The sequence below is a fragment of the Delphinus delphis genome, chromosome 12, assembly GCF_949987515.2.
Source record: "Delphinus delphis chromosome 12, mDelDel1.2, whole genome shotgun sequence".
Lineage (NCBI taxonomy): Eukaryota > Metazoa > Chordata > Mammalia > Artiodactyla > Delphinidae > Delphinus > Delphinus delphis.
Genome location: NC_082694.2, coordinates 15,851,346 through 15,869,605, shown reverse-complemented (window position 1 = coordinate 15,869,605; position 18,260 = coordinate 15,851,346). Strand labels below are relative to the sequence as shown.

The window sequence follows — 18,260 nt, the reverse complement described above, 5'->3', positions numbered from 1 at the left end:
GTAGGGTCTCTGGTAACAAACTGCAGGAGCATAGGCACTGATTGCCTTTGACCTTTAGATGCATTTCCACCTAGAACTGGCTGGGAAGCAACACCTAGAGGGTAGAAGCACTTGTGTCTCTGATTCTGTTGACTCTGAAACACCCTGCCATAGTCATCAAGCAGCTCTCAGATGATGTGCTGTGCCAAGGGCTGTGGCAACCCGAGGCACGAGTAAGTGGTTCCTGAGCCCAAGAAGCTCCAGGGGAGATGAGGGGGGATCCGCGAGCCTGGCTATGAGCAGGGAAGTCAGTGGGGCAGCAGGATGTGTGCATGACTTGCAGGAGGAACTAGGAAGCCATTGCAAGGTCAGAGGTGGTAGAGATGAAAAAAACACTGGGGCAGCCCATGGACAGGACGTAGCCAGCAGTGAGGGAGAGGGTGGAGGGAAAGATTTCTGAGGTTTTGACCTGGGAGTGCACAAGAGGATGGTGGGTCTGGGTGAGAAGCATTTGGGAATAGTGGTGTGTCTTGGGACATGCTGACTTTGGGGTAATGTCTGCAGACCTCTCCCAGTTCCTAGGGATGCCGCCCGTGATTTGCTGTAGCCTCTGGTTGACCATACTAAACACGTGCTTCCACGGCAGTGTTCCTCAAATGTCCCTTATGTACATAATCTTTGCCACATAGCACCGATGGCATCTACTTAACAGTTTTCTTTGAATTGACTCACTTTATTTCTACTTTTTAAAATGGAACTTTATTGAAAGTAATAGTGTCCAAGAAAGCAGTTTTCCATGTATATATGTACACACACACACACACATATATATATAGGCTAATGCCTACTAAAGTATTCATTTTAATAGTAAAAATAGGAGGTGTTATTTAATAGAATTGAGATGGGAATTGGGAATGAGGTGCAATACCCTTTCATGAAGTGAGGAGGGGACTTCTCTGGCGGTCCAGTGGTTAAAACTCCATGCTTCCACTGCTGGGGGCACAGGTTCGATCCCTGGTCAGGGAAGTAAGATCCTGCATGCCACATGGAGTGGCCAAAAAGAAAAACAGAAAAAAGAAATTTAAACATTAAATAAATAAATTTTTTAAATGAAGTGAGGAGGAGGCATGAGCTTGGTGTGATAACGCATGTAAAGTGTCAACATACAATATACCCACCATAAACATTACTTTCTTAGCCCTTCCACCATCCTATCCTAATTTCCTGCAGCCTCACTTCCATATGAATGTAGAATCTTTTTTGGTCCCTCTGCGTGACTAACCCACTCGCGCACCCAGATTTGCATACACAGCAGCATCGGGTGCAGGAACCTGGACTTTGGGCTCCGTTATCAGGAGTGACAGCCCTGTGTAGAGATGGCTAGTGTGGCCTTATTCTCAGCATCCTGTCTCGCCGGTGGGGTCCCAGATCTCTCCCAGAGCTGCCCACCTATTGAGGGACCTCCTCAGACATTTCCCATTTCCTGGTGCCCGGGAGTTGTTGACTTTGGCCACTGCTGGGCCTGTGGGAGCCACGGAGAGGGCTTCTGGAGTGAGGCCCTCGGAGCTCCATGCACTGGGAGGCAGCTCCAGGCCGCCCGGCTGTTCTTTTGTGTTGTGTACTTTACTGGCCCCAGATAAGTGCTTCCTGTTGCCCATTGATTATCCACAGATCCTGCTTCCTTTCTCCTCAATACCTGGGATGCCTTCCAGCTTCTCCTCCCACAGGGGAAATCCATAAACTTCAGAATTCCCAGGCCTGCTTTTGGTCAATGGGCTTTGCAGTCATTACAGGTTTTGCTATCCAGTCACATTCTCTATGGCTCCTTCCCCTCTGTCTAGGAACGTAGCTCCTCATGTGCCAGCCGGGAGGGAAATGTTCCTGAGGCCTGGTCTCACCTCCTTTTCGCCAGCCGGAGTATCTGTATCTACTTCAGGCTTAAATCAGAATGAACAGCCTACACCTCACAGATCAATTTTAGCCAACGATTAGTGGCTGCCTGGTGTACTGGGTTGAGAATTCTGAGGTCTTAACCCAACATTAATTGGGAGAAGCGTCTGACCTATTAGCAGTGTCTGCCATGGGTCCACCAGGGGAGTGTGGCAGCACCCATGCCCGGTATTTGCGATCGCAAGATTCCAGGATGAAATTGAAGCTTCTAGAAGACAGAGAGCATGCTCTCGTACCCTCTCAGTCATACCATAAAAGTCCAACGCCCCATATTCCCGTGCCAGCTGGACTATCAACTGGTTCATGACCTTGTGTAAATCCAAGAGCTTCCAGCAGGCTCAGTTTCCCCATCTTTAAAATGAGGATGATAATACCTGCTTTATCCATATTTAGGGGTCAGTAAGATCAAATGAGGTAATTAAAGTGCTTTCAAAAGTCAATGACTACAGGGACTTCCCTGGTGGTCCAGTGGGTAAGACTCTGCATTCCCAATGCAGGGGGCCCGGGTTCGATCCCTGGTCGGGAAACTAGATCCCACGTGCCACAACTAAGAGTCCGCATGCCGCAACTAAGAAGTCTGCATGCTGTAACTAAGACCCAGCGTAGCCATAATTAATTAATTTTTTTTTGAAGAAACTAAATGACTACAGAAATGTATTCTCCCTGTGTGACCCACCCAGCTCAGATGCCACCTCCTCTGTGAAGTCTTCCGGTCTTTCCACGAGAATCCTGCCCATTTCAATCCCTCTCTTCTCTGAACCTGTCATCTGCTGACTTACATTCCAGTTGTTTATATGGCTTTTAAAAAACCTCCCCTGTGGCATATCGTGCATATAAATCACCACCCGATAGAGGAGGTACCCATTAAACATTTGTGGAGTGTTCTGTACGGAGCCTTCCCTGCCTCTTGGTCAGTTTTATAAGTCTAAGTAGGCAGTTCTGTAAGAATGGGAAGCCACCTGATAGCTTTAAATAGGGTAGTCTTGTGTTTTAGAAAGATGTTTCTGGGAGCCAGTAAAGGGCGGACGGGAAGAGATGGGGAGAGAGACAGAAGCAGTGGTGACACTGTGGAAGAAGACTGGGACCCTTCCTCTCCATTCACCACGCCGTTCTTTGATATGGACAACAGACATTTCGTCAATCTGAGGCCTGATGACCTGCAGCCCACCCGCGCCCCCTTTGAACTGGGTTGCTCCCCGCAAGTGCCTCCGGGATATCGTGGAGCAGACACTGAACAGGAGCCAGGAGACCAGCTGCAGGTGCTGCAGCGGCCCAGCTGTGAAGAGGGAGGACCTGAATCCCTAGAATCGAGAAAGATGCCCAGGGTCCGTGGAAGTTGGTGGCCAACGGGAGGTAGGGGAGGCAGCTGAAGACATTAAGGTGGTAGATTTTGAGGTTTCTTCTTGGGAAAACTGAAGGCACAGGTTGGGGGGATGAAAACAATTAACCTAGGGTTGCTGTTATTTTAATAGCTTTGCTTACTGTTGCGGTAGTATGCTATACAGTTATTGTAAAAATTTCAAATGAATAAGAAAAGGGCAAAGAAGAAAGTAAGAGAATTGCCCCAAATGCTAAAACCCAGCGAGAACATCTTGGCGGCTGTCCTCCCGGGTTCCGCCGTAACTGGCTTTTCTCACTGAAGAGTTGGTCCGAGACATTTATGCAGGTCAATAAATGGAGACCAACCAGAGGCCACACAGAACCTGGCACCACAGGAGCCAAGGCGGGAGAGGGCTTCCGGGCAGGAAATGTGTTTCCCCAGAGATGCCTATAGGATTTGGCAGGTAAAAGGCCAGTTGCCTTTATTTTCTTTCTCGAGTCATCAAGGGCCTTGCAGTCACAGAGACGGGTGGGACGGTGGTGGGAAGTGGAAGCAGCAGTGATTTCCTGGGCTCCCCTCTCCCTCCGCTCGCTAGCGTGCCCCAGAGACCGTGCCCTCGGCTCCTATCACATCTGCCCTTTTTCTGCCCGAGTGAAGGTCCAATGCAGTAGAGGCTGCACAGACCTCTGTAATTATGAGGAACCCCAGCGACCCCTCTCACTCACTCTCACCCTTTCCCTGCCGCCCCCATAGACTGTAAGCCCTTTTGGCTACACATCTTTTTTCGGTCCTTCAACCCAGTACCTATACTTGTGACAATTCCCAGCCTCACTTACAACAAGAGAGATGTGAATTGAAACTACAGTGAGCTATGGTTTTTCACCTGCGCATCTGGTAAAGATCGTTAAGTTGAATAACACGTGTGGGCAAGGGCTCGGGGAGATGAGCTCTCTCGTGTGTTGCTGGTAGCGAACAGTTTAGACTGGGAGGTCTTCGGTAATCCTTCTCAAAAAGCTAAATGTACGTACCTTTGACCTAGCCGTCCCCTCACAACGGGAGATGGGTCCTACAGGTATACTCAGACATGAGCAAAGTGATGAGGATGTTCACGGTGGCAAAAGTCTGGGAAGCACCTGTACGTCTACAGTTATGGGACTCGTTAGTAGATTATGGTACCTCCATGCTGCAGTTACTGTGAGGCCGTTAGCAGAATGAGGCAGCTCCCTATGTACTGGTGTGGGGTCAGCTCTAGGTGCACATGTGGTGCAAGGGCAGAGGCCACAGCGGGGCCAGGACAGGTGATCGTACGTGATAGCAGGGGTGTACCGTCCGTATACGCCAGACGTGGCCACGACAAGGCTGGAGCCAGAGGGCAGAGGAGGACTGGTCAGGCAGGGGTCCACCCAGGGAAGGAGGGCCCAGCATCCAAGGCCAGTTCCCGTGAAGAAGCTTCTCTCTGGTGTGTCCATTGTCGGGCAGTGAGCACAGAAACTACCTGGGCCCAGCAGACCCAAGTTCAAAGCCACTGCAAGAGGCTACATAGGACTCAGGAGGCCTGTAGCTCTAGGCTTGGAAAATGAAGGATCCAAAAGCAGTTTGTTTAACTTTGACTTTGCTGGAAAGCCCAGGTCTCTGCCCCAGAAGTCCCTTTACCACAGAGCAGCTGTACCCAGAGCTCTGGGGGCAGAGGTCCCCTGCTCCTTCTGAAAGGAGCACACAGCGGCCAGGAAGACATGCTAGGCCAAGTGTCCAGCTCTCCCTCAAGACCACACATGTCAGCCTCCAGCCATCTGTGAACACAGCCAGCAGTCCCAGCAAGTCGGGGCAGATCTGAGATCCCCTCAGCTCCCGCCTACAGTCATTGGTGTTGCCCCAGCCAGTTATAAGCATCTCTTCCCAACACTGCCATCGGCGGCTCACTGCGGGAGCTTGCAGTCAGCCACTGTGGGAATACTTACACCATGAATCCCAGCACATGCTGCAAAGCAGGGCCTATCGTTTTGTTTTTGTTTAGGGAGCCAGCTGTTAAACGTTTACCCACACAGGGCCTCTCCCCACGAAGCACCCAGATGAGTGAAGAGCCAAACCCTGTTAATAGCTATCCCTGGGAAAAGTGCAGGTAATGCTCACTGAGCGAGAATAACTCAGTCTTAGTGACTAAACACGCATTTGCCGAGAGCTTGCCGCGCACCCAGCTCTCGGTCCTCTCCGAGTGATCACCCCTCTAAATAAAAAACCCGTGATTCAGGGCTTCCCTGGTGGCACAGTGGTTGAGAGTCCGCCTGCCGATGCGGGGGATGCGGGTTCGTGCCCCGGTCCAGGAGGATCCCACATGCCGCGGAGCGGCTGGGCCCGTGAGCCATGGCCGCTGAGCCTGCGTGTCCGGAGCCTGTGCTCCGCAGCGGGAGAGGCCACAACAGTGAGAGGCCCGCGTACCGCAAAAAAAAAAAAAAAAAAAAAAACCCTTTATGTTCATGTTACAGGTGAGAATGCAGAGGCTCTGAAAGGTCAGGTAACGTCCTCAGGTACACAGGTCGGAAGTGGGGATCAGCTAGGACTCCTGGTTCTGTATCTGTTGAGCACCTCAACCCAGGCGCCACTCCCAGGCGTCCACTGTGCTTTAGACAAACAGCTGCATTTGATTTTTCTTCCATAGGAGGCTGGCTGGTCCAGGTCCTGGCCTTCAGGCTGATTAAGTAAAATAGCCCCATTTTAAAGGTGAGATGATCTAGTCCAGAGAAGTTCGGAAGAGCCTGGAACCCTGCTGTGTCACCTCTGTGCTGTGTCTTCCACTACTTAGAAATTGGCCTCTGCGGGGGAGCCAATTTTAAAAACAACCCTTTCATCAAATCTGGTAGGCAAAATGGCAAGATTCTCTGAATTGGGAGGGGAAGAGAATAGTTTGAGGCCATCCAGGAAAGAAGGGGAATTATTGGGGAGGAAGGGGAGGAGATGGGTGTTTATGGGGAAACTGAAACCCAGCCATCCCACTCTTGTTTTCTTCTTTCTTTTTCTTTCTTTCTTTTTTGTTTTTTGGGCTGTATCATGCAGCATGTGGGATCTTGGTTCCCGGACCAGGGATGGAACCCGCGCCCCCAGCAGTGGAAGCACGGAGTCTTAACCACTGGACCACCAGGGAAGTCCCCAGCCCAGTCTTATTTTTGAGTTTACTCTTCAGTCATGGAATAATCTTGGAGCCCCTCTGCTGCCAGTGCACAGAGGGGCTCCAAAAATATTTGTTGACTAAGTTGCTGTGACAGGTGCTAGACAAAAGTCACTTCATTGGTTTAAAACACTACCGAACTGTGGTTCTAAATAACTTTTCCAAGGAAAATTGTGTCTATTGTATTAAATTGCATAGTCACTTATTACAGTGCTTTGTGGATTTATTAATTGGATTTATTTGCAACAACTCACCTATCAACAAAGCCTCAAGAAGGAACCCAGGCAACTTCCGTGATGGTCCAATGGTTAAGACTCCGTGCTCCCAGTGCAGGGGGCCCGGCTTCAATCCCTGGTCAGGGAACTAGATTTCACATGCCGCAACTAAGACCCAGCACAGCCAATAAATAAATAAAAAAATATTCTTAAAAAGAAAAAGAAAAAGGGACCCGGCCTTCTACACTTGAGCAAAACAAAGAAGGTGATTATACTCGGGGGTTAGTGCCATTCATAAAACTAAGCAAAGGCAGAAACTACTCATCTTTAGAAAAAGGAAATAAGGGATAAGGGTGTAAACCTTATTTTTTATGCTTTTGCTCCTGGAATTGTGTCTAATTCATCGTTCGGGAACCATTTCTTCTAATACTTTCATTTTATCTTCCTCAGTGACTTCTGAAAACTAAACGTTGTTCCCACTTGGGAAAGCTGTTCTGTCTCCTCACTGATGAGTTCATTACTCAATGTTGGTACGTTTTCAAAGTTAGATCAACTTATTGTCCATTTTGATAGAAGATAGAGGACTTTAAGAAGCCTCCAGGAACAGGCAGGGTTGGGTATCATAGGCTCCAGGCTGCATTTACAAATTCTCGGCAATACTAAGCCAACCGAAGTGAGAACCAATCGCTTAAGAGTGAAAGGGGCTCCATTATGTGTGTCTCATTGTCTCTAAAGGATTCAGGAAGAGGCTGGATGACCCATGTTACAGATGTGGAAGCTGGGGCTTATGAGACTGATAACATGCTTAAGCTCAAGGTGGGACAGGGTCTGGAGGCATCATGAATGTTGGCTTCTGGGCAAGGAATTGAGGATGCGGACGTGACCATTGAGGAACTGACGGTTCAAAAGACAGGCAGAATTTGCAAACGGATAACAGCAGCAGCATACTGAGTGCCATGGGAACACCAAGCGCAGCTGGGGCCCAGAGGTGAGTGTGGCTGGCCGTTGTGTGCAGCTGGAGAAGCCTTGTCAGGGAAGGTGACCTTGGTGCAAGGAGGGGATAGAGTTTCCCACGAGTAGAGGATACACCAGGCCAAGAACCAGTCGAGCAATATGGCACAGAGTGCATTAAGAACTTTAGTGCAGGGACCTCCCTGGTGGCACAGTGGTTAAGAGTCCGCCTGCCAGTGCAGGGGACACGGGTTCGAGCCCTGGTCGGGAAGAACCCACATGCCACGGAGCAACTAAAGCCCGTGCGCCATAACTACTGAGCCTGCGCTCTAGAGCCCACGAGCCACAACTGCTGGAGCCCGTGCGCCTAGAGCCTGTGCTCTGCAACGAGAGAAGCCACCGCAATGAGAAGCCCGTGCACCGCGACGAAGACCCAACGCAGCCAAAAATTAATTAATTAAAAAAAAAAAGAAAAGAACTTTAGTGCAGCTGGTGTGAGGGGGTGTGGGGATGGTGAGGGTTGGAGCCAGAAGGATAAGTTGGCCCTAGACTGCTGGTGAGTATCCCCTGACCCAGCAACCAACCAGGAAAGGATTTTCAGTAGGGAAGAGATCTGGTAGGTTGGTTTTTAGAAGTCTGAACTCTTGTAGGGTCTGGGAAACCACTGCAATTGTCCCAAAGAACAATTTCATCCCCGATTGTGGCAGAATGGAAAGTAAGGAAAAACTGGTAGACTGTTCACATTTTTCATTTATAATACGATTCTTGATGTTAAAGATCATCTTTAAAAGGAAGCGGAGAGCATTTTGCACGACGTCCTCGTCACTGTGGGGTGGACGGCCATCTGCCTGTGGGGTTGGGTTTCTAGCCTGTGCTCCTGGGTGGCTGCCGCACCATATCATCTCCTGGGAGGGAATCCTGGGAAGGCCTTTTCTCTATTCATGGGGTCCCAGAAATCTCCATTCACCACTGGGGGCCAGAGAGGCAGGAAAGGCTGGTCACCTAAAGTGGGTAAGCTTCTGCTCTGAAGCACAAAAACCACAAGACGGGAAAGGTAGAGAAAGGGGCCCTTTCTGTGTGCACCAGGCCTGTCCCTCCCGCCAAGGAGAAGCAGAAGGGATTCTGTGGAGTGGGGTCTTCTCACCTGGGCATCTTTTGGAGCTGACTTGCTTCCTGACTTCTGGCTGCAGGGCACCCCCCTCCGGGAACACTGCGATTGAGTCTGTGACATGAGGCTTTGCTTCCTCTCTTGCCCGGGCCCTGCTTAACGGGTTTTCTGTGAGAACGTGTGAGTGGGGAGAACGTGGGCGTTCCCAAGAGTCCTGGAGACTCCCGTCTCCACCAAAGCAAGCTTGGAACTGGGGGGCCTGGCTGGGGGAGGGGCCGTTCCTACCTTCTGGGAGGCGGAGGGTTAATCTCCAGAGCTCATTGGCAGTTCTGCCTCTGGACAGGGCATGCTGGGATTTCCTCCCAGCTGTTTTACATCATGAAGATTTGTATGTTGGGGAAATTCCAGGGCACAGCTGCAATTAATCTGCTGCACAGTCTCCAAGCTAAGCGGGATTCTGTGGGCCCAGTGCCCCACCTCCCTGCAAGAAGAGTGCTCTGGCTCTCCAGTGAGAGACGCTGCAGAGGGACCCTTCCCTAGGCCCAAGTTGAGCGACAACAGCCCACCTGACCAAGGGATATCCCCAAGGAGGGTACTGGAGAGGAGCCCAAGAGGCCAAAAGGGACCCAGAACATTAAGAGAAAGAGCAGCGGGCTTCCCTGGTGGCGCAGTGGTTGGGAGTCCGCCTGCCGATGCAGGGGGCGCAGGTTCGTGCCCCGGTCCGGGAGGATCCCACATGCCGCGGAGCGGCTGAGCCTGCGCGTCCCGAGCCTGTGCTCTGCAGCGGGAGGGGCCACGGCAGTGAGAGGCCCGCGTACCGCAAAAAAAAAAAAAGAGAGAGAGAGAGAGGGCAAGCGGCACCCGTATACATGATAAAGCCCAAATAACACTGATAGCAACACTTGATACAGACAGCACCAAAAAAAGAAAACTTGTTCACTCTTCGGAATGTAGAAGTATGAATCTTAAGACACTCATGTTTAGCATTCCACAGTGTATACAAGAACGAACAAGCCATCGTGACTGAATAGGGTTTACCTGGGGAACACAAGGATGCTTCAGTGTAAGAAAATCTATTACTTATGTATCCATCCCATGTCTGAGGCAAATTAGCGAAACCACCATTTTGGTGGATTCTGAGAGAATTCAGCAACTGTCCCAGGGAAAGCGATTTAAAAATAGGAACAGGGGCTTCCCTGGTGGCGCAGTGGTTGAGAGTCCGCCTGCCGATGCAGGGGGCGTGGGTTCGTGCCCCGGTCCGGGAGGATCCCGCGTGCCACGGAGCGGCTGGGCCCGTAAGCCATGGCCGCTGAGCCTGCGCGTCCGGAGCCTGTGCTCGGCAACGGGAGAGGCCCGCGTACCGCAAAAAAAAAAAAAAAAAAAAAAAAAAAAAGGAACAGAATCATCCTTCCTTAACAAGGTAAACACAGGTTCTAAACCACAGCCTCACTATACTTAACTGTGAACCACAATAGCAGAACTTCCCATATATATGCATGTATGACTGAATCACTGTGCTCTACACTTGAAACTAACATGACATTGTAAATGAACTACAAAAAAAAGTGGAAGGGACTTCCCCAGTGGTCCAGTGGTTAAGACTCCGAGCTTCCATTGCAGGGGACATGGGTTTGATCCCTGGTCGGGGAAATAAGATCCCACGTGCCACGCGGCGTCGCCAAAAAAAAGCACTTCCCCAAGTGCATTCCACGGAACTCCGGTCCCACAAAAAGAGTTTCCCAGATTCAGTAAGATTGGTAAACTGCCTGTCTGGCCTGTCTCAGAGAGTCACCGCACACAACAGCATGTTCAGCAGCATTTGTAAATTGAGGGTTAACAGTCCTCACCATTTGGGTTTGGTTTTTTCTTTCTGTTTTTTGAGAATCAGAAGAGAGCGCTTATCCCATAAGTGGTGGCTCCTGCTGTTGCTTGGCCGTCAGTGCATTGATGCCACACGGGTCCCATGCGTTCCATCACGGTGCGCATCCCCCAGGAGGGAGGCGCTGAAGTCTGGCCATGATAGACTGGTCAGGAGCCAGTTGTGGCCAGTTGGATGGAGCCTAGCCTGGGCTTGGAGAAGCCAGCAGTTTTAATTTGCCCACATGCCATTACTGTGCAGGGAATCTAGGCTTAGCCACACATCTCTTAATCCACAGGAACATGCTCCCCACCAATGAGTGATTAGCCCTGTGGGGCTGGCCGCACATGAGCATTACAGCCAAGAGAGATTTATTTCAGCTGATTGTTGGGCTGAGCCTGACCTAGGAATTCAGAACTGCACAGCCACCTCCAGATTTCTGGGAAGGAGGTTGGGAAGGGTTATAAGCGGTGTTGCTACCTCTTTCTGCCTCAACTCATGGTTCTGAGAAGCTCAGCTGCCCCTTTAGAATGTTCCTTTCCTCAGAATTACAATCCAGAGGCCTTCCATGACTAAGCTGCAGGGACTCCAAGTCTTACAGGTCTTCTCCCATCCCCTACTCCCACCACTGGTTTCAAAATCTTAAAAAAAGCAGAAAAGTGGAAAGGGGGAAGGGACAGCCCTCCACTTCCCTACGACTCGGAATGAAGCCCTGTCTGCACACAGGCACACACCCCCAGCCCCCGTCATCGACTGGAGCAGGAAGGATCCTGGGAAGACGCACACTATTCCCAGGACCACCTCTCCACGCCTGTCTTATCTGTAAGGAGCCAGACTTCAGCAGTGGACGGGGCTAAAAATTTTCACCCACCCTCCAAGCCTCCAGGTTTCATTAAAATTAATGAGTGAGAGTGGCCCCTATGTAGAGAAAAGGGAACCCTCCTAGGCTGTTGGTAGAAATATAAATTGGTACAGCCACTATGGGAAACAGTATGGAGGTTCCTTAAAAAAAAAAAAAAAAAAACTAAAATTAGAGGTACCGTATGATCTAGCAATCCCAGTCCTGGGCATGTATCTGGAGAAAACTGTAATTTGAAAAGATACATGCACCCCTATGTTCATAGCAGCACTATTTACAATAGCCAAGACATGGAAGCAACCTAAAGGTACATTGACAGATGAATGGATAAAGAGGATGTGGTACATATATACAATGGAATATTACTCAGCCATAAAAAGAAAAGAATGAAGTAATGCCATTTGCAGCAACATGGATGGACCTGGAGATTATCATACTAAGTGAAGTGAGTCAGACAGAGAAAGACAAATATATGACATCACTTACATGTGGAAATCTAAAATATGATACAAATGAACTCATTTACAAAACAGAAACAGACTCACAGACATAGGAAACAAATTTATGGTTACCAAAGGGGAAATGGGGTGGGAGAGGGAGAGGGCTAACTTAAGAGTTTGGGATTAGCAGATACAAACTACTGTATATAAAATAGATAAACAAGGTCTTACTGTACAGCACAGGGAACTATATTCAATATCTTGTAATAACCTATAAAGAAAAAGAATATACATATACATGTATAACTAAATCACTTTGCTGTGCACCAGAAACTGACATTGTAAGTCAACTATACTTCAATTTTTAAAAAAAGAGTGGACCTCAAGGGGAGAAGAGGCTACTGTGGTTTCCTCCCATCAGAAGCCCAGACGTCTTGGGGGGGGGGGTACGTAACCACCAAGCACATGATAGACAATCATGAATAGTAGCTACTACTAAAACCCCTTATTATGCGTGTGTGTATGTGTTTATATGTATGTTTGTACATTGATCGCCCCAGTACCAAGGCATGTGGACCCTCATGCATCTTAGAGTATAGTGGGTACCAGCTCCTCAACCACTAGAGCAGTGGTTCTCACTGGGGGGGGGCAGTTTTGCCCCTCCAGGAGATATTTAGCAAAGTCTGGAGACATCTTTGCTAATCACAACTGGGCCGGAGAGTGGGAGCTACTGGCAGGGATTCTAGGAGGTAAAGCCAGGGATGCTGGCAAACATCCTAAGATGCACAGGACAGCCCCACGACAAAGAATTCTCTAGCCCAAAATGTCAGTAGCGCCACGGTTGAGAAACTCTGTGCAGGCACCCTACAAGCCTGCTATGTCTAACAGCCCATAAGGTCAGCGGGTAGTATTCTTAAAGACCCAAAACTGCAGCACTGGCCCAAACCAGGATTCAGATCGATTTCTCTGGGCCACCCTGACGTGGTCGAAGAAACCTTCCCGGTAAGCACCAAGAGTGAAGAAGTGTTCAGTGTGGACCTTTGTGACTCTAAATAGGGAATCAGATGCTGGTAGAGTTGATGGATTTTAGGAACACTTCTTTTGTGTTTCACGTGGCGAGGGGTAAATTTGGAACGCTTCTCTTTAGCACCTGATATTGCTTGTAGAGAAATGAGTGTGATGGTTAGCACTCGAGGGTGAGTCAGCTCCAGCCACCTCAAGTGTCCCTGCAGGAGAACATGGCCGTGTATGTATTCGTCCAGCTTCTGGGTGGCCAACCCTGTGCGAGGCAGAAAAGGAGAGAGAAAAGGCCATCAGAGCAAAGACTGTGGGGGGCAGTGGAATGTTCAAGAGGACAGTGTTATGAAAAGCCTTATGACTCGTGTTGTGGTGAAGAGTGTGGGATTGGAAGTCAAGAGACCTCAGCTCCAACTCCTCATAACGTGGGCAAGTCATTCACCCTGAATTTACAAACTCCATTAGCTCGTCGGAAAATGGGACAGTCACCGTGACTTGTCGTAGCAGGGATGCTGTGGAGGTTAAACTGGTTTACGTGTGTAAGTCTGCTTTGAAAACTGCCACCGTAGCACAAGTGTTGTTGTTCACTGAGGAAATGAGTTTAACTCACTAGACCGATGTTTGTCCAGTGCTATTAACTTGCCAAAGGCTTTTAAATCACGGTTAGTTCATCTAGGAAGTGTAGGCTCCTGGGAAGGGAAATAGGTGAGTGAGGGTGTGAAGGAAGGAAGCAGATAGGATCAGCAAAGCACAGGGATAGAGATGACATTCAGTTGGGGGGAGGGGCAGGGCACCAGAGGGTCCCGAGTGGAGCAGTCCTTATTCATTCCCACCTCCCATGGCCAGGCATCCCTGGCCCATCCCAGCTGCTGTTTCTGCCACTCGCTGGCCCTTGGCAGACGTGTCCTTGGGTTATTATTCCTGCCTGTGGATACCTTTTGGAAAGCCCAGCCCCTGCCCTCTCAGTCAATTTTTGTGGTTGATGGAGAGTAAAGGGGCACTGCCCATCCTCCTTTCCTGACCTGTGCTCAGAGCTCAAGGCCAAATCATGATTTTCTCCCCCTCCCCTGAAATTGAATGACCAGAGCAAGGGATGATTCAAAGGCTTCTTTCTGTCTCCTTGGGAAACTCTTTCTGGAGTCACCACGTTCTATTAGAGCTCGAATTTTCAAAGTGGCCTCAAGAATTCTGCAAAGAGGCTGCGTGGCTGGTCTGCTGCCCAGAAGCACCATATCAGTGTTGACACTCGGACAACATGTGTATTTTGCTCCTGGCAAAGACTAATGGTTTGCTTATGAAAATAATAGCTTCCATTTATCAAATGTCTTCCACGTGCACAGCACTGTGTTCAATACTAGACATTGTCCCTAATCCTTCTAACAACGTGTAAAGTTAGTGATAATCGCCTTGCCTTATGGATGAAGTAACTGAGGCTCAGAGTTGTTGAGACACTTATCCAGGGTCACGCAGCATAATCGGCAGAGTGAGAACCTGAACCTGTGACCTCTCAACTCCAGAGCCCGTCACTGCCTCTCCACCCATTCTCTCCCAGACTCTTGCCCAACCCTCTGCCATGCTGGGGTTGAGGAGAGGCTTTTCGTTTAAAGACAGTGTGTGTGTGTGTCGGGGATTTATTGTTTGGTTTGGTTTTTTTGCAGTAATACATGGGAGAGGGTAGGGTACTGGAAAATCTTTTCAAGATCGAGAAACACTACAACGAAGTAAAGGTCCACATCTTGAATATGCACAGATATTAGTCGTGACCCTGGAAGTGTCAGGCAGATGGTTTTTATTCATTCATTCGCCAGATAGTTCTGGAGAGGCTGTTTATTTCCTGGGGAGTGTTGTGTGTGCTGCTGTAAGAGATGGAAATGAACAGGCAGGATCCCCATCTGGGAGCCCTGGGTCCCTTGATGCGCCTTGCTTGTCCCACCGCTAAAGACCCTCACCAATAGGGTCTTTGAATACTTTGGTCAGTTGTGCTGTCGTGTTTTTACCCCAGAATGACGGAGGGGCTGGTGGCAGTAGTGGTTGTCAAATGTACGCTCTACACTCTTCTGATCTCTGGCCATTGACACAGTAAGGAGCGTGCAGGTAAAATAAACCACGGTCGTGCCCCCACACCACAGAGCGCCTCCCTGCTCACTTGGGGTGCACGAGAGGCCCCCACTCACCAGCTGCATTCTTTTCTGTCCCCTGTGCAGTACCTGCAGATGAAATGGCCCCTCCTCGATGTCCCCGCCAGCGCCACGGTCAAGGATACCAGGTCACCGTCCCCAGCACACTTGGTAAGTCCGTTTCTCCTTAAAGCATGGAAGGGACACTCGCTGTCTTGTCCCATGTCCCTGCCTCCACCTTCCCGCAGTTCTAGCAAGTATTGCCCCAAGTGTGTGAGCCGAACGAGTCAGGGGCACAGCAGTTAGGGTGTTGCCCGTGCACGCCCCCATCACTGCCACCTCGGCACGCGCTCATACCACCCGGGATGTTGTGAGATCGGAAACGCCAGCGCTGCCCCTGGCTGGTGACCCCCGTCCTCCCCTGCCGCCCCTCCACCTGAGCAGTGGCATTCTCCATTCTCTCCTTTCTCTCCCGCTGGAGCTCGGTCAGCAGCCCCCGATTCTCCTGCAGAGCTGCATGGCGACACTTGAAGAGGCTCTTCTATAAAGGATGTTAGAGAAAAGAATTAAATTAAAACATAGGCAAACAAAAATCCCGAGGGGCAACTGAGGCCTTCCTGCCAAAGTCCGAGGCAACACAGCCACAAAGGAAGGTCTGGAGTGTCCCGGGAGGAAGAGAAATGGGATCTGACAGGTCTCCTCACCTGGGCTTGCAACAGACTGAAATCATTAGGACAGGAGATGTTCCCAGCCGGGACCCTGCACCCCCTTTTCCTGGACTTTCTTAAGAGCTTGGGGCAACCCACGTGCCCCACAAGCTAACTGATGTTGTCCCCTGTGCAGTGGATCTCAGAAACACAGAGGGTCCAGTTAGAAGGAACCCCAGCTGGTGTGACTCATCCATTTTACAGACAGGGAGACCTGGGAATACATGATGCTTCTAAAACTTTATTAGGGCAAATTTCAGTGGTTCCCTTCAGCCACACTGGGTTGTTTTCGAGCAAATCCAGACATAGTATTTCATCTCCTTCAGGACGTTTTAAGATATCCTCATAGCCCTTTTTCGTTAAAAGCTTAGAGCCTAGTTGAGGAGGAGGAAGGTATACATAGAGAGATACATAATGGCACAGTGAGCCCGTATGATTTCCAGGAATCGTGAGACCAGCTTACAGTGGCAGAGCCCTTGGTAGTTCACAGAGCAATGTCATGTGTAGTTCTGAGGTGACCGTCACAGCCATCCACTGGGGAGACACGTGGGGATTGCTGTTTCACAATCTCTAGGAGAAACCAGCGAGCAACAGGGCCAGCCATCCTGTGCAGGCTGCCCTGAGAGGTCTGTGGCCAGTCACCAAGTCCCGAGTAGCCTGTAGGGCCTGTGGCCCTCCAGATTCCAGGACAGCTTGGGATGGCCGAGCGCGAGGTACAGGCGCCCTCTAGTGGTCAGTCATTGTGGAGGACATGGCATCCCAACCCCCACCCCCACCCCCCAACAAAGTTGGCTTGTCCCCTCCCAGCACAGCTGTCTCTGTTTCAAATCTTTGCTCGCACCCCACCCATCCTGTGGCATCCCCCAGCCAGTATCCTTCACATACTGTCTTCGTATCTTCTAAAATCTTCATTTACATTGAGAGGAAGTGAATTCTCTTTAAAATTAACACACGGACTCTTTGAGTTTCCCATCCTCCCTGTTGCAGAGCAATCCAGCTCTGAAAAATGAAATAAAAAGCCTGTGTATGGCCCTCCACCTCCTGTGATGCATCATCTTATTTCCCTTCTAACGTTCACCGCCCAACTTCACGCAAGAGCTAGACCTTCCACCTCCATCCCCGATCCATTTGCCATCTGATACCTAGTCTAGTCATTTGCCCAACTTTTTCTCAACCCTCTGCTTCCTATAATTCTTTCATTGACTCCGGGAGACTGTATTAATAGACATTATCAAGGGTTTTTTTGCCCTCTCTAAGCTTCCATTTTCTTTCTGGATTCTTTTTCTTAAATAAATCAGCTACTCATCCTCACTTATTATCTCATTGTAAGTGGCATGAAAATATATGAAATCCCTAAGCTCTTAACAAGGTTCTCTACCCATAGTTCCCACTGCCAGGCAAACCTACAGCCACTGCAGATGTGTGTTATACGGATATGATCTCAGGACTGCGGTGGAGCAGGGGCTCATGTTTTGTCTGAGAGTGGAAAACCGGGAACAGTGGATACATTACATGGTAGACAGCAAAATGGATACTTTTCTAGTAAGTTGTATATTATTACACTCTGCATTCTAATATAGATAAACAGACCTCAAAAACTTAAAGAACATTCATGGGAGAAAACCTTAACATTAACTTGAAATTCTGTAGACTGGGAGAAGACCGCCGTTCTCCATTTTCAAGTCAGGGCTTCTCATTCTAACTTCTGAGAGACACGTGTGTACATGTATGTAGGAGCCAGACCTGAGATGCCTGTGTGTTGGAGGTTGTTTAATAAAGTGGGCTTGAATCCCACCTCCACCTCTTCCTACTTGTGCAGCTGCAGGAAATTACCTCATCTCTCTTTGCCTTAGTTTCCTCATCTATAAAACAGGAATTAGAAGAGGACTTGACCTCAGCGTTGTGTGAAAATGAGGCCGCGCATTGTAATGAGTTTAGAATCGTAACTTGCACAGAATAAGACTCAGTGGTGGCTAGCTTGCTACTATCACCACCACCACCACTAGCACTGCTTTGATGAAGAGAGGGAAAGAACAATTAAAATACTGTTCATTTAGCAGACTAAGAGGTGAAGAAGGCTCGAATTATTAGGTGCCAGATCAAACAGACACACTGCAAAGGTAACGGAGGTAATAAGCCTGGAGAATTTAGCATCTGCTCTCTCAAGGATATGATTTAACTGTTCTGGGGTGGGGCTGGTATCTTAGTTTTCTAAGCTCCCTGGAAGATTCTAAGGGGCAGCCAGAATTGAGAATCTGATATGCCCTCAGCGCATATCAGAGGCAAAAGGGAAGGAGGGGCCAGAGACCATCCCAGTTTATTAGATGCCGGATTCTGTAGGCTGCAGGCGTAAGCAGAGAAGCAGGTTACCGGGAGTAGTCGGAGGTTTGGATGCTGGTTTTTTTTTTTTTTTTTTTTTTTTTTTTTTTTTTGCGGTACGCGGCCCTCTCGCTGTTGTGGCCTCTCCCGTTGCAGAGCACAGGCTCCGGACGTGCAGGCTCAGCGGCCATGGCTCACGGGCCCAGCCGCTCCGCGGCATGTGGGATCTTCCCGGACCGGGGCACGAACCCGTGTC

General features: G+C 49.5%; 1 protein-coding gene across 2 annotated transcripts in view; it reads left to right on the top strand.

Moving 5' to 3' along the window:
• Positions 1-18,260, top strand: part of TCF7L1 (transcription factor 7 like 1) — a 159,887-nt gene that overhangs the window by 119,495 nt on the left and 22,132 nt on the right. For both annotated transcript variants that reach the window (XM_060027442.1, XM_060027441.1), the window contains one exon: positions 15,066-15,149. In XM_060027442.1, coding sequence (XP_059883425.1) covers positions 15,066-15,149 — 84 coding nt within the window. The remainder of the gene's footprint in view (positions 1-15,065; positions 15,150-18,260) is intronic.